Source organism: Vigna radiata, chromosome 7 (assembly GCF_000741045.1).
Source record: "Vigna radiata var. radiata cultivar VC1973A chromosome 7, Vradiata_ver6, whole genome shotgun sequence".
NCBI classification, from domain to species: domain Eukaryota; kingdom Viridiplantae; phylum Streptophyta; class Magnoliopsida; order Fabales; family Fabaceae; genus Vigna; species Vigna radiata.
Genome location: NC_028357.1, coordinates 41,748,244 through 41,762,390, shown reverse-complemented (window position 1 = coordinate 41,762,390; position 14,147 = coordinate 41,748,244). Strand labels below are relative to the sequence as shown.

Below are 14,147 nucleotides of genomic sequence, written 5' to 3'. Positions count from 1 at the left end.
ATCATTTTTATATGTTTTATTTTCATATAATTATTCATGCTTTTGCTTTCCAACGTAGTATCTTACAAGGTTTTGTAATCAGCTATTAATTCGGTATTATTTAATAAAAATTACACATATAATCTGACCTTTTTTTTAAAATTATGTCTTCAACACAGATAGTATTGTTGGGTTAAACTTTAGATTTTTTATCCATTGATTTTATCAATCAGTAAGTAATTTAAGTAATCATAAAACATCGGAATATTTTTTATCATTACTTTTTTTACATTATTTTAAATGCATATTTTCTTATTTATTTATTTATTTATTTTTACTTTATTTTGATCTTTATCACTATTTTAGCCATTCAATCAAACTATTTTAGTCATTTTAATCATAATTCAACTCATTTAAACAATCAAACAAATGCTTACATAATATGGTAGAATATAATTTTAATTAATTTAGGAAGACTTAGGAGATTTCTTTTTGAATATTAAAATTAAGCAATTTAATAAGAGCAACAATTTATTATGTATAATTTATATAAATTACTCCTGTATTAAAATAATTACAACACGTTTTCTTTAATAACACAAAAACACCAACTATTTTGATGTAACAATTTTTTATTTCTCGTAAATATCATTTGTTTATTTAACAGTAACAAAAAAATAAATTAATGAAAAGAGGTAGAAATTAATAAAGCAGAAGAACTCACACAGCGAGAGGAGTGGGGAACGGGCGAAAACTCGAACCTATCTATCTTTTAATTCTTACTCTCACCTCGACGACGGTGCTGGGTGGTGCCTGTATTCTCTCTCATCGTTCTCTAATGGCACCAATACTTTCGTCAGGTAATCTTTTCTTGTTCTTCTTCATTTTCTGATTTGTTCATTTGTTTGTATGAATGCTCGTTATAATAATAATAATAATAATTGTTATTGTGCATTTTATTCGTCTTATACGTGCGGTTCTCCCTTTTCTGAGTTGGACTATTTAAACACAGTAGAATCTGGACCTGTGCGTGTAATTAGTTCGCCACTGAGATTATATTAGAGTGCAGTTGAATTGATTCCTTTAGAAAATCTGCCAATTTATGAAGCAAATAGAAATGCTATGGCGCATTGGAATGTTTCATTGAGCAAGATAATGTTCTTATTTGTACTTTGTACTTCCTTCCTTCACTACCCTTTATTTTTTCGGAACCTTCTTGTATTTTTTTTCTTCACCATTTTTTTTGGAGATTAGTTGTTAATTAAGAGATGCATATTTATTCGTTACTTCATTGCATTTTAGTTATCTCTCCATGTTCTGTAAAGGTTATTTCTTCGTCCCATCAATCTTTTCAACACAGAAAGTTAGTAACAATGACACCGAGTTGGGGTTGTCATTTATTTCATTGTTTTTTGAAGGTATTGATGGCATTCTCGATCTTCAAGAAGTTATTTCTAAGGGCTTATCAGGTTTTGATGAATGGACTTTGCTGATTTCAGAGGTTGAGAAATTATATCCGGTAAGTTTGATTGCAATAACTTAAAATGGTAATTGTTTTTCTTCCATTATTTTTCATTTGTTATGGAGATCAACATAACAAACTTATGTTTGATGTGCATTGTATTATATGGCTGTATTAATTTAGTTTAACTAAACAAATTAATTAATTAAATTATTATCTTTGTTGATTGTCTAAAATGTTGGATGATTGCCAAGATAATGTTCTTCAGGCTTCACTAAATCTCAAGATAATGTTTTTTAATCTTTACAATAAAACTTATGCATACAAAAGAGTTTCAATTCAAATTTAATATGCAAGAGTAAAGGGAAGAAGAAGAATACCGAGAATTATACTGATACACCTTCACAACAAGAAAAGCTACATTTAGTTGCCTAATCACCTTGAAGTTTTATGCTACTAACACAAGAAAACTAGAAAGAATATACAAAGACTAGAACCTTGAATCCTACAAGATCTCTTACAATCACATAGGAAAATTTTAAACCCTACAAGATCACTTGTGAAACCCTATCACAAGAAACAACCTGACAACACTGGAAGATCACTAGGACAAGTTGTAGAACAAGACGAGAAGAAAAAAATACAAAGGTGAATTGCCATGTGATTCACTCAATCATTAATTTTGTAAAACAAGTTAGGGAAGTGTTTCTCTGAACTATAGGGTCTTCTCAAGTGTTTAGAATGATTATGAAACTTCTCCAAATTCCATCAATGAAGATAGGCGATAATTCTCTTATATAAAGTTGATAGATTTAATTCATTTGAACAGAATTTGTAGCCCTGAAGACCAATTTTGATTGATTAATTCATATTTTTAATCCACTAAAATCTCTATGGGTCTTTAAGTGATCTTAATGGATTAAATTGTGATTTAATCAAGTAAACCAAGGAGAAGTTTCCAGTTTTAAAGGTTTGAGTGAAATTAATTGATTAAAGGTTTAAGTGATTTTAATAAATTAAAATGTCCTCCTGCCATTCCAAAGGACTTGAAAAACATTTTAATAGATCAAAAAGATTTTTATTCCATTAAGACAACATTGGTCATTTTAAACTTGGTCAAGACACTTCAAAACAAATTTGTACGTCATCTATGCAATACCAATGATAGAGATATCACTTACAACATATTAAACATAAAATTTACAACTTAAGCCCAAGATCAGATCGTCATTGACACCCATGGTTCTGCACATGGTGGTTGGAGGGACCAAATCTTCAAGCTTTATGCTTCTATATCAACATACTAATAATTTTTTTTCTACCTGTCTTGAAATATAATGTGACGTATGTAGTTATAGTGAAAGACAGTTTAGCTCCAATGCCATACTTTGTGATGAATCTTTCTATTTTGCATCTTAGTGTTGATTCATTGTGATTATGGGATTTATGGGTACAACAAAGATTAAGTCAATAATATATTTTCTTCAATTTGTGCAGGCTGATGTGGACAAGATATGTTTGGTTTATAATAATTTCTTGTCCAAATTTCCTTTGTGTCATGGGTATTGGAGGAAGTATGCTGCCCACATGACATGCATATCCACCACAGATAAGGTTGTTGAAGTGTTTGAAAAAGCTGTGTTGGCAGCAACATATTCTGTTGGTGTGTGGTTTGATTACTGCAGCTTTGGCATGTCAGCTTTTGAGGACCCATCTGATATTCGGAGGTAAGTACAGTTAAGTAATGGGATGTGTGCACACATGGTAGTAGAAACTGTTTGGATAATCGATTAGGTGAACTTATCCTAGCAGTATGCTTATGTTTCCACACTATCACCTCTTCTAAAGTTGTTACTCTTGCTTATGCTAAAGAAATGAGATGATTTCTTGATGTGTTTTAATCAGATTGTTCACTAGAGCCATTTCCTTTGTTGGGAAGGACTACTTATGTCATATCTTGTGGGACAAGTATATTCACTTTGAGTTTTCCCAGCAGCAGTGGATTTCTCTTGCTCACATTTATATCCAAACACTTAAGTTTCCGACCAAAAAGTTGCACCAGTATTATGATAGGTATGCCTTTTATTGTGAAACTTCTTAGTCAATATAATTTATAACCTTAAATCAAATTGAGTTAAGTTTTTGTAGATATGGTTCTTCGAGCAGAATAACATTTAAATATATTATTATGTACCTCACGTTAGTAATTCTATATACTTATTATTTTTAGAAGTTTATAATTTATATTTATTGTATATAATCTTGCATTTAAATGATTTGAATGAGCTGTTTCTTTACGTGTGGATATATATAATTCTCATTAACAACAGTACATCATAAAGAGTGTCTTCATGGCTCTTTATATTTTTAACTGGGAATTTTTTTTCTCTTGATTAATTATGCAGTAGAACTAAAAATGAAAACAACTTTACAAAAGGGTATTTATATGGTAATTGGAATTACAGATTCTTAACAGGAAGTAGGAAGCAGGTATTTAATTTTTCAACAGTTACTTGTCATTTCTTGGAATCTGTACTTCGTATCTTTTATTTTTTTTTAGTATTTACTTAGATATTACATCTTTGTTTTAGTCTCCACCTTCATATTGTATTGTTTCAAATGGATCATTGTTCTTATCAAACTGTATAAAGAGTGCATGCTTAATATATGGCTGTATTGTTTGTGGGTTCCTTTTTTGTATTATATATGCATATATTTAAATAATGCGGTAACCAGATATTAGTTTTATATTTCAGTTTTAAAAAGTTACTAACCATTTTGGAGGAGGGCATAGGAAACCATGAATTGCAATCTGAGACATGTTTTGATTGTGAACTTCCTATGACTACGTGTCACAAGGATGGTGAGATTTATCACATTATCGAAGATATGATGGATTCATCTGTTGGATTGACTAGTTCAGTAGCCCTAAAAAGGTACAGGGCAATTGGAGAAATGCTTTATCATAATGCATGTGAGCTGTATTCGAAAATTAGTCCCTTTGAGGCTAGTATTCGAAGACACTACTTTCATGTTCAGCCTCTTGATGCAAATCAATTGCAGAATTGGCATAATTATCTGGATTTTATTGAACTTCAAGGGGACTTTGACTGGGTAATTTTCCACAGCCCAGAAAATTGTCAATTACTTATTTTATTTTAATGTTTGCTAAAATCTTTCCTTTCTCCCATTGAGATAGGCTGTGAAACTTTATGAGAGATGTTTGATTGTGTGTGCCAACTATCCTGAATACTGGATGCGTTGTGTGGACTTCATGGAAGCCAAGGGAGGAAGAGAAATCGCAAACTACTCTTTAGACCGAGCAACTGAAATTTATTTGACGGTATCTTCATATTTACCTCAAGTTGATTGAATTTATTTTTAATACTCTGCTTCTGCTCATGCTTCTTTTGCACTTGAGTTTCTCTATAGTAATCTCAGAAATAATAGCCAATGGTTAGGTATTTTGGAGAATGCAATTATGAAGTATTTACTAATGTTAAACGGTAGTGGATGTCCATGATTCACAGACTAATTTGTTATGACACTGTATTAGTCAAAAGGAAGAAATAAAAGGTAATGGTTTGTGGTGGAGATCCTATATCGACTAGAAATAAAGTCAAACTATAATATATAAGTGGAGTGTAATCATCTAGTTTTATGTTGTTGAGTTAGACATAAACCTATTGATTAAGATGGTATCAGAGCTATTGAGTGCCTATCCTAGGCAAGTTCTTTGAGAGCTATTTTGCCACTTTTATGAGTTCTTCCTATGCCACCATAAATATGTGATCTCATGCTCGAGATGTTTATTCCTCAGCGTGAGTGAGTGTGTTGGAGATTCTATATGGACTAAAAATAAGGTTAGATTATAATATATAAGTTGGGTGTAATCCTCATTTTATATGCCGGTTCTATAAGCTTGTGTTAGGCATAAACTTATTAAGAGTTTGAATGGATGGGCTCTTGCATTCTGAGTCATGTTCTATTGAGGCAGAGAATACAATTAATTTGGCACATCTTGGTAATGGTATTGTGATATTTCTTGAATGTCTGTCCCTACTTTTGCAGCTTTAGAATATCTTTATTCATGTCATTGGCCTTTGTTTGGTGCTATCCTCATCATTGATTTCAAGGAGTCTTTTGTTCTGATATGCAGATTCATTGGAAAGCTAGGTAGAACTTTCAAGCCTCTTAGGGTCTGTTTCTTTTATTAAACTCCCATAAAAATTTTCTATTTTCTAATAGAGGAAGAATCATAGTCTGGAACCAAGGCTGAATACAAGAGGGGTGTGAATTTGAACTATAAAATATTTTGGAAATGAAGTATTTACTTTAAATCACTTGAATTTAAGTATGACAAAAATCACTGAGTTTTGGCTCAGCTGATGTTTTCTATATGTATGAAAAATGTGAGAACAAGTACAATAAAAGGAAAAAGGATACAGTATATGACCCTTAACTCTTAAGTTGTATGCAGCCAAAAAGCATCTTTATTAAAGCTAACAAGTAATAAACAAATATTTTAACAAAATCAAAGATACATTCAAAAAAATCGCTTGCTATTAAAAAAATGCCACGATGATGGTCATTCACCTTCGATTTTACAAAACACTTGTTTTATCTCAAATTTCAAATATGTTTAGATACACACAAGATAAACACCAAAAACTTATATTGGTTCATTTTTACAGGAGAGTTACATCTAGTTGTTTAATAACTTTGATCAGACAAAATTCTCTCACTTCCAAAATTTTACAAGACTCACAATAAAACTAGAATAAAAAACTACCTCACACTAAGATCTTGAATTCTACAAGATCTTTTACAGTTTCTTGTTAAATGTTATCATAATAACTATTTTGATATGCTGGCCAAAAACTACCTTGACCACCTTGATGAAGAACTTGCACACAAGAATGTAATAAAAAGGAACAAGATCACTTTGACAAACTCTTGGAAGAGAAATGAAAGAAAAAGACTCAAATCTGATCTCCATCTTTCATGAATAATCCTGAAGCTTTTTATTTTCTAAAGAAACCAAGAAACGTGTTTTTTATTTTTAGCAATAGAGCTCTCGTTAGGCATTTGAGATATTTTGAATCTTTCTCAATTTGATTCAATGAAAATAACATGAAATGACTCTCATATATAGTTGGCAGGATTAATCAATTAAAATTGAATTTAATCCATTAAAATATTCCTTGCACAAGGGAAGGGCATTTAAATGGATTAATTTGAGTTTACAGTCAATTTACACTCGTTTTAATCAGTTAAATGTGAGATCTTGTAAAATCTCAAGTGGCTGAAGTGAAAATTTCTAATTAAAACTTGATTTTAATTGATTAAAACGTTTATTTTTCCAGCAACTTGAATAATGTGTTACTTGATTAGAATTGTTTTTAATCCTCTAAAAACTTCTACCCTTTAACCTTCAATGAAGCAATCCAAATTGATTTCTCTACATAATTTTAGCATGACCAAGGCAACATCATAATTTACATGAGAAGAAACACTAAAATTATAAAATTAAACTCAAGATTAAATTTCCAAATCAAGTTATGATCATTTGGCACTGGGTGGTTCAAAGCATCATATTCTAACTTCAAACTTTTTTGAAGCATCAGTCATCTGTCGACAAAATTTCAAGTTCAGGAAATTAACCATTCAAGTGGTTAACCATTTGTATGCAGTTAGCACATTAGCCTATCTTCATTTCTCTAGGTTGGAAAAGGTTTATTTTATTGTTGGTGGATGATACTCAAATAGTGGTCGATGTTTGTCTTTGGGAATTTTTCCTGGACTTCAAAATTTTACTTCTGAAAACTAAAAAAAAAAAATGAAGTTGGAGTTGTTACGTGAAGCTAGTTGCATGAATGAAGTTGGAGTTGTGGGAAAAGCCAAGTTTCCTTGGGATCAAGAACCAAATTCGCACAGGTTGAAGTTGTTGCGTGAAGCTAGGTGCATTAATGGTTTTATTACTTCAATAAACCCCTCAAGTGAGTCTTTTGAGCTTCTTGAGAATTTGGGCATAGGACCTTCTTCAATCCCTAAAAATTGACTTATAAGATAGGATTGTCCAACATTATACATTGGCTATATCATTAGTCAATGCAAGATTTCAACCACCTTCTCACTCCTAGGATTGACCTCTAGGAATAAACATCTAAAGTACAGGCAAATACGGGTGACCGAATAATGGATTTTGGATAAGCTTTGATAATTTCTTGAAATTTGGATTTGTGACCTAATTCAACCATAGAAAACCTACTTGTAAAGGATTATCCAAGTCATGTGAGGATTACAGTGGCCACATAAAACTACAATTTTCTTGTGTCTGAACTCAGTGATAATTCCTTTTTACGTTCTCTTACAGTTCAATATGAAATTGAAGTGATACACTTGGTTAGAGAACCATGTAAAATGATAATCCACAAAATTGCCGATGTATTCTTCCTGTTCCTCTTCTGCTCCAACTGAAGCTAAACAAAATACCGTGGTTCTATATAAAGGAGAGTGGAAATTCTATATAACATTGTTTTTTATATTCTAGTGTGTGGTTTTATGATGGGAAGGTTACTAATGATAAATAAAAGGAAACTCAACTAAGTTTGTCCACTATTCTTTATGGCAAGTTGAGTGGTATTTTTAAATTGGTTAGTGAATTCTTTTCAATCCCATTATTTCTTGACTTCATGCTTAGGTTTTACCTACTGAAACTTGTTTGGCGCCTTTCTTCTTTAGGCTTAGTTTTCATAGTTTTCATGCCCTAATTGCAATGTTTATAGCTCCATCACATGTTTGTTGCAGAGGGTGCCATCAATCCATTTATTCAATGCCAGGTTTAAGGAACAAATAGGAGATGTTTTTGCTGCTCGTGCTGCATATGTTCAAAGTGGTAAAGAGAGAGATTCAGACTTTGTGGACAATGTTATATCAAAAGCTAATATGGAAAAACGTTTGGTATGCAATTAGCCTTTAATCCAATCAAAGAAAAAACGGTAACACCCAGATACAAAAAAGTGACTTCATGTGCTCCTTTATATTTTTTATTGCAGGGAAATACAGAGTCAGCTTTCAGTATATACAATGAAGCACTGAAAAGGGCCGCTACTGAGGAAAAGTTACATGCACTCCCTATTTTATACATACATTTCTCTCGGCTAAAATATATTGTAGGTATTATGTGCTTATCTGTTATTAAGAAGTTAACAATTTGTTTTGACTGTTACTATAAATATTTTGATTATGATAGAAATCACTCAATGTTTTTGTCCTTTTGAGAACATTCGTTTTCCTCTAATTATTTCTTCTTCTAGATTGTTGTAGATGAAGTTTAGTTCTTTGGACGCCGCTAATGATAATCCAATTAGAACTTGTGAGAATTCAAGTACAAAAGGAAAATTCATCAGACTGAATAATCTGTTCTTTGTGAAAAATTTGAGCTAAAAACACATGGTACATTATTTAGTTCCTTAATTTAATGAGAAAACTCTTTATGGTATATTTTTTTTTTTATATTATCTAGTATAAGAAATATAAATATTTCTGACCCTAGGGTCCTCCCAAAATAGAAAATGGGAACTATCATCCATACCCAAGAAAATAAAAGATCTAAAAGGGGCACAAACGTGAGATGGGAATTTTCAGGGGTTAGCAAGGTGCTTCTTTAACACTTCTAAAGATGTTCAGTCCTCGGTGCAAGGGAGTTATTGAAAGTTCTGCATTGATTAAGACATGACCAAATTATAATATATAAGAGGATGTAAAATTTACCTAACAAGGCAGTTTTTGTGAGATTGATTTACCATTAAATCCACTTTCTAAGACTAGAAATCAAGCATAACATATATGATTGTTTGGAAAGTCTTTCTTCTTTTCACTTTTTTTCTCCTCCCTTGTAGAATGGAATTCAATGAGAATAACTTTTGTAGAATTATAAGACTTATGTGGGTACTTTTAGGCTGTTATTACTCATTTCAATTAGTTACTTGAACTTTTTTATTAAGTGCTTGACCAAGGATTGATGTAGGGATATCTTAAATATATGAAGAGCTCTATGAACTGGAAAACAAGAAAGAATGTCACTTTTATGAAGAATGCAGTTGTCAGTAGTAGTTAATTAATTCTTTTAACTTTTTATTTTTTACTTTTATTAAATGCTTGCCAAAAGGGTTGAAATAGTCATATCATCATAACTATAGACAGAAGAGTGTTTTTTTTTTTTTTTAAAAAAAAAAATGGAAAACAGGAAAAAATCTGTTGCGTTTATGACAAATGCTGTTGTCAGGTGTATCTAACTAACTTTTGTTTATCATCTGTTCCTTTCTTGGTTTTAAGAGTACAAATAGTGTGGATGCTGCCAGAGATGTCTTAATTGATGGTATCAGAACTTTGCCTCACAACAAATTGCTTCTGGAGGTATGTTTGTAATATTTTATTTAAAGTAGATAAACGTAATCTGAAGCTGGTGTGATAAGTATGCTTGTATATACAGTTTCCAAGGATTAGAACCCTAATCCTTCCAAGACACCAACAACCAACTTGGTCTGAAACCAATAGATGTGGAGAACCAAGTACTTAAATACTATACGTAACATTCTGCAGTATTTGATGTGGGCTCCTCATAATACCCATGCTCATATCAACTTGCTGCTGGATTCAGAGGGGCAAATTCACACTGACTGAATAAGTTAAAAATTTAGTTGCTACTAACCTACATGGTGAGACCTGAGACAAACCCCCAAGAATGTGACGAGGAAGAATCATGGGTTTCCAGGTGTCCTGTTTGGCTGAATCAATAGACACTAAATTCTGAATAAAGATAGAAATAATTGTTTTTAGACCAAATTTGAGTACAAAAACTAGGGTCCCCCTAACACAGGATTTCCCTCAAGCAAGGAGTTTCCTCCTTTAAAACACAGGAAATAACTATCCGACATCTTGATACCCTTATACAAGTATGTAACAGAACTTATATTCCACAATGTGTTACTTCGTAACCTATAACTGCCTAATCTGAAATTAATATGAAAATAACTGTCTAAGAATTCTCTAGTATAGAATTATAACTGCCTAAATATTCATTTCCACTTAAAGTTATTACACTGAGATGAGAAACTAGAAAGTGGCAGTTCATATCCCTCCGGATTGTAGCATTGTTGAAAATGAATTCACGTGCCCATCCAGCAACCTTCTTTTTGAGCTGGTGTGAAACATAGGCTCACTATTAGCTAGTGCTTAAATAGGCAAGATCACAGTTTTGGTCACTTGAGAATTGTTATTTCTGTTAAGCTTGTGCTTTCAGGTACAAGCCCAGGGATGATTTTATTTTAAGAAGGTAATTTTTTGCATGTGTGGATAAAATCACTTTTGAATTTAAATCATGACAAATTTTCTTCAGTTGATTTTAAGTACTTTTTCAGGAGTTAATAAAGTTCTCAATGATGCATGGAGGTACAAAGCACATGGCTGTAATAGATTCAATTATTGCTGATACAATATCTCCAAGGTCTGATGGATCACAAGGTTTGAGTGCAGAAGATGCAGAGGATATATCGAACTTATACCTGGAGGTTATTTTCTTTGAGTTCAAATATAATAGTCTGTCATTATGATTTAGGAGTAAGTAATATAAAGTTTTTTTTTTTTTTTTTGTATTTATAAAATAGTTATTTTTCTCAAGATTCAAGCAGTGAATATTATAAATATTTATAAACTTATGCTTGTGCATGAAAGTACTGTTATTTGTGCTAATAGTGTATCCACCTTGAAAAAGATTTATGGCTTTTACTTTATCTCTATTATTTCTTGTAAAAACTAATCTTTTGTTCCGCTGTAGGGTCCTAAATTTGTATTTAGTTTTCGAGTAGAACAAAAGTATTTCAAATATTTGATTGTTTTTTTGGTTTTACTAGTGATGATCCTTTTTATACTGATATTTCTATTGGTAAACCTTTGCCACTTGAAGTAAGCTTAAATTCCTTGAAATTTTTATTCTAACATGTGTATATTAATATACCAGTTTGTTGACTATATCGGAACTATACATGATGTAAGAAAGGCGTGGAATCGGCACATAAAATTATTTCCAGATTCTGCTCGGAAAGATTTAAATGAGCAATCTGCTAGACATAGAAAATTGCTTAATTTGATGGACAAGCGTGAAGAGATTTCTATTGTCACTCCCAATCAAGCATCTAGAGATTCTATTTCTGATTTGCAAGAACATTTACATAAAAAAGATGAGAAAACGCAGTATGATGCTACTAATGGTGGATCACTGTTGGGGAAAAATAAAAATACTCGATCTAATGATACAGATGCATACAAGCTTCAAAGTATGGAATTAAATGACAAAATAGAAGAAAATAGGAGAGAATTTCCTCTTCCTGTTTCTGAGGAACCAAAGGAGAATGATCCTGAAAATAATGTGTCATCTTCCCATTTAGTGGAAGTAAAAGAGGAATCAACCAGAGTTGTTAAGAATTTAAAAAATAGTTCTGAATCTGATCTTTCATCAGAAGAATTTTTGCGTCAAACTGGCCGTGGAAACCAATCCTCACATGCCTTTCAAACACCCTCAAATGAAAATACTTATTTTTCCAAGGGAAAATGTGAGGTTGAGTCTGAAGAATTGAAGGCACATTCTGTGACAAGCATGCCATCGAAACCCCGGGAAAGCACATGTCCTGATTCAGGACCAATGGTATCTCAGCAGTGTGTAGCAATTCCAGAAAGCCATAAGGAAAATACTAGAGCAATAATTGGCGGTCATACCATAAATCTGGACAACTCTGCTAGCACTCAAGATTCTGGCTATAACCAAGTTTACATTGAAACAAAAGGCCCATATTCAGCACGCCACCGAGACCAGAGATCAAGGAAACCATTTCTACCACCTCGGTCTTCTGGTAATAGTGGTGGAAATTGGCATAGAAGGAGAAATGCTGGTCAATTTAAAGGACCCAAATTTGGTTATAGGGGAAATACGGATAGAAAACAGCACCAACGGCAGCAGCTATCTCCACAACAGATTCATCCACCTGAAGGGGGTGCACAAATGGCTGGTGCTCCAGATTACTCCTCTCAACCTGTGTTGCAAGTTCAGCAATGCAGTCCAGGACAAAATCAGTTTCAATCTACTGCGACTACTACTGGGTTAGTGGCAGCTCATTGTTGGCCTATGCAAAATATGCAGATGCAGAACACTTCATCTCAGTCTCAAACACCAGGCAATGTGACATCAGTTGTATTACAACATCCAATGCAAGGCAATGGCCAATATGGATATGTGCAAAATGCCCAAGAGTATAGTCAGTTATGCCAATACTATTACTACCAGCAACAGCAGCAACAACAGCAACTACAACATTATATTCAATTACAGCAGCAACCATTCCAGCAGGAACAGTCACTACAACTCCAACATAGTCCGCTGGAACCTCATCAACCGCAACAGCTCCAACAACTCCAACATAGTTCACTGGAACCTCTTCAACCACAACAGCTCCAACAGCAACTCCAACATAGTCTGCTGGAACCTCTTCAACCGCAACAGCTCCAACAACAGGTTCTTCAGCAGCAGCAATATTATCAACAGCAGCAACCTCCGCTGCAAGAACACCCTATTCACATTACACACCAGCAGCAACCATCAACCCAGGTACATTAAATATAAAAATTATAGGACTTAGCTGGGGAAGTAGGAAAAGAGAATACGAATATGTGTTCATAAAGTGACTTGGTATGTGTAATTTTGTAAAATAAGAAGCACCAGCACCTCTACAGATAAAAGTTCAAGTAGACTTTATTGACGCAGTGGTTGAGTCAGATTCTAGATGAACAATTTTTATTATCACAGCGAGATTGCGGAACAACTTTTCTGAACTCCGTTTGAACTCAAATCAACTTTTTTTTTTGGCAGTTGCAGAGCAGCAGTCATCCTATAGAAAACCAAGGGCAGGTAATAGTGTCATCGCAGGTGAGTCGAATTATAATTCTTAATAAAAAGTTGTTCTTTGCTGGAGAATAAATTTTTTTTACATAGGTAGTTCCAATGCGACTTAATTAGCTGCATATATATATATATATATATATATATATATATATATATATATATATATTGTTTTCCGGAATATTCTATCTTTAACTTGTTGATATTTTGATCATGTAGGGCAACGGAGCAATAGTATCACAACAATCAGACAGACTTGGATCGATTTCTTCTCCAGTTTTGCATCATTCTCAAGAGAAATCTACCCAAGAGTGACATTTTTTTGTAGATATGACAGAATTTCAATTGTAAATTAAGTATTATCACTGCAATGGCTTTAGTTCAAAGAAAATGTTAGCAAAAGGAAAAAAAAAATGCTTGTAGTAAATAGAATTGTTTTCTGCGACTCCCAAAAATCAATGTCTATGTCATAACACTTACCGTTACTTTTTTTAAATTAGTGTGATTTGTTTGACTTTGAAAAAATGATTTTGGATCCAAAACTTTGTTAAATTCTTGATATAAATTGGCATAATTACACTAAGATGTAAGCTTGTTAGTAATAATATATAGTACTATAAAATCGAAATACAATTTATAGAACAACTAACGAGAAAATACCAACTCTCAAGAGGCTATAAAATCCGATAGGGCAGCTTCTTCCTGTATCTTCATAAATTTCTTCATTATCTCATAAGTTTCTGTATTCTG

At 32.6% G+C, this 14,147-nt stretch overlaps 1 protein-coding gene across 3 annotated transcripts; it reads left to right on the top strand.

Moving 5' to 3' along the window:
• The first annotated feature begins 684 nt into the window (after positions 1-684).
• On the top strand, positions 685-13,914 carry LOC106768678. Of its 3 annotated transcripts, none has more exons than XM_022783739.1 (13): positions 685-839; positions 1,398-1,498; positions 2,939-3,168; positions 3,347-3,514; positions 4,198-4,555; positions 4,641-4,784; positions 8,252-8,404; positions 8,500-8,616; positions 9,782-9,862; positions 10,867-11,016; positions 11,466-13,106; positions 13,368-13,406; positions 13,617-13,914. In XM_022783739.1, exons 1-13 carry the CDS (start codon positions 818-820, stop codon positions 13,710-13,712), a joined length of 3,300 nt encoding a protein of 1,099 aa, XP_022639460.1. In that variant the 5' UTR covers positions 685-817; the 3' UTR covers positions 13,713-13,914. The 3 variants fall into 3 exon arrangements, with proteins under 3 accessions (XP_022639460.1, XP_014509425.1, XP_022639461.1); XM_014653939.2 differs by having other exon boundaries at positions 13,368-13,424; XM_022783740.1 differs by lacking the exon at positions 3,347-3,514 and having other exon boundaries at positions 13,368-13,424.
• Positions 13,915-14,147: the final 233 nt, after the last annotated feature.

Excerpts from the sequence above, each read along its gene's own strand:
- LOC106768678 (XM_014653939.2), top strand. The coding sequence starts at position 818 with ATGGCACCAATACTTTCGTCAG. Across the intron at positions 3,169-3,346 it reads GACCCATCTGATATTCGGAG|ATTGTTCACTAGAGCCATTT; the intron begins GTAAGTACAGTT and ends TGTTTTAATCAG. Across the intron at positions 13,425-13,616 it reads AGGTAATAGTGTCATCGCAG|GGCAACGGAGCAATAGTATC; the intron begins GTGAGTCGAATT and ends TTGATCATGTAG.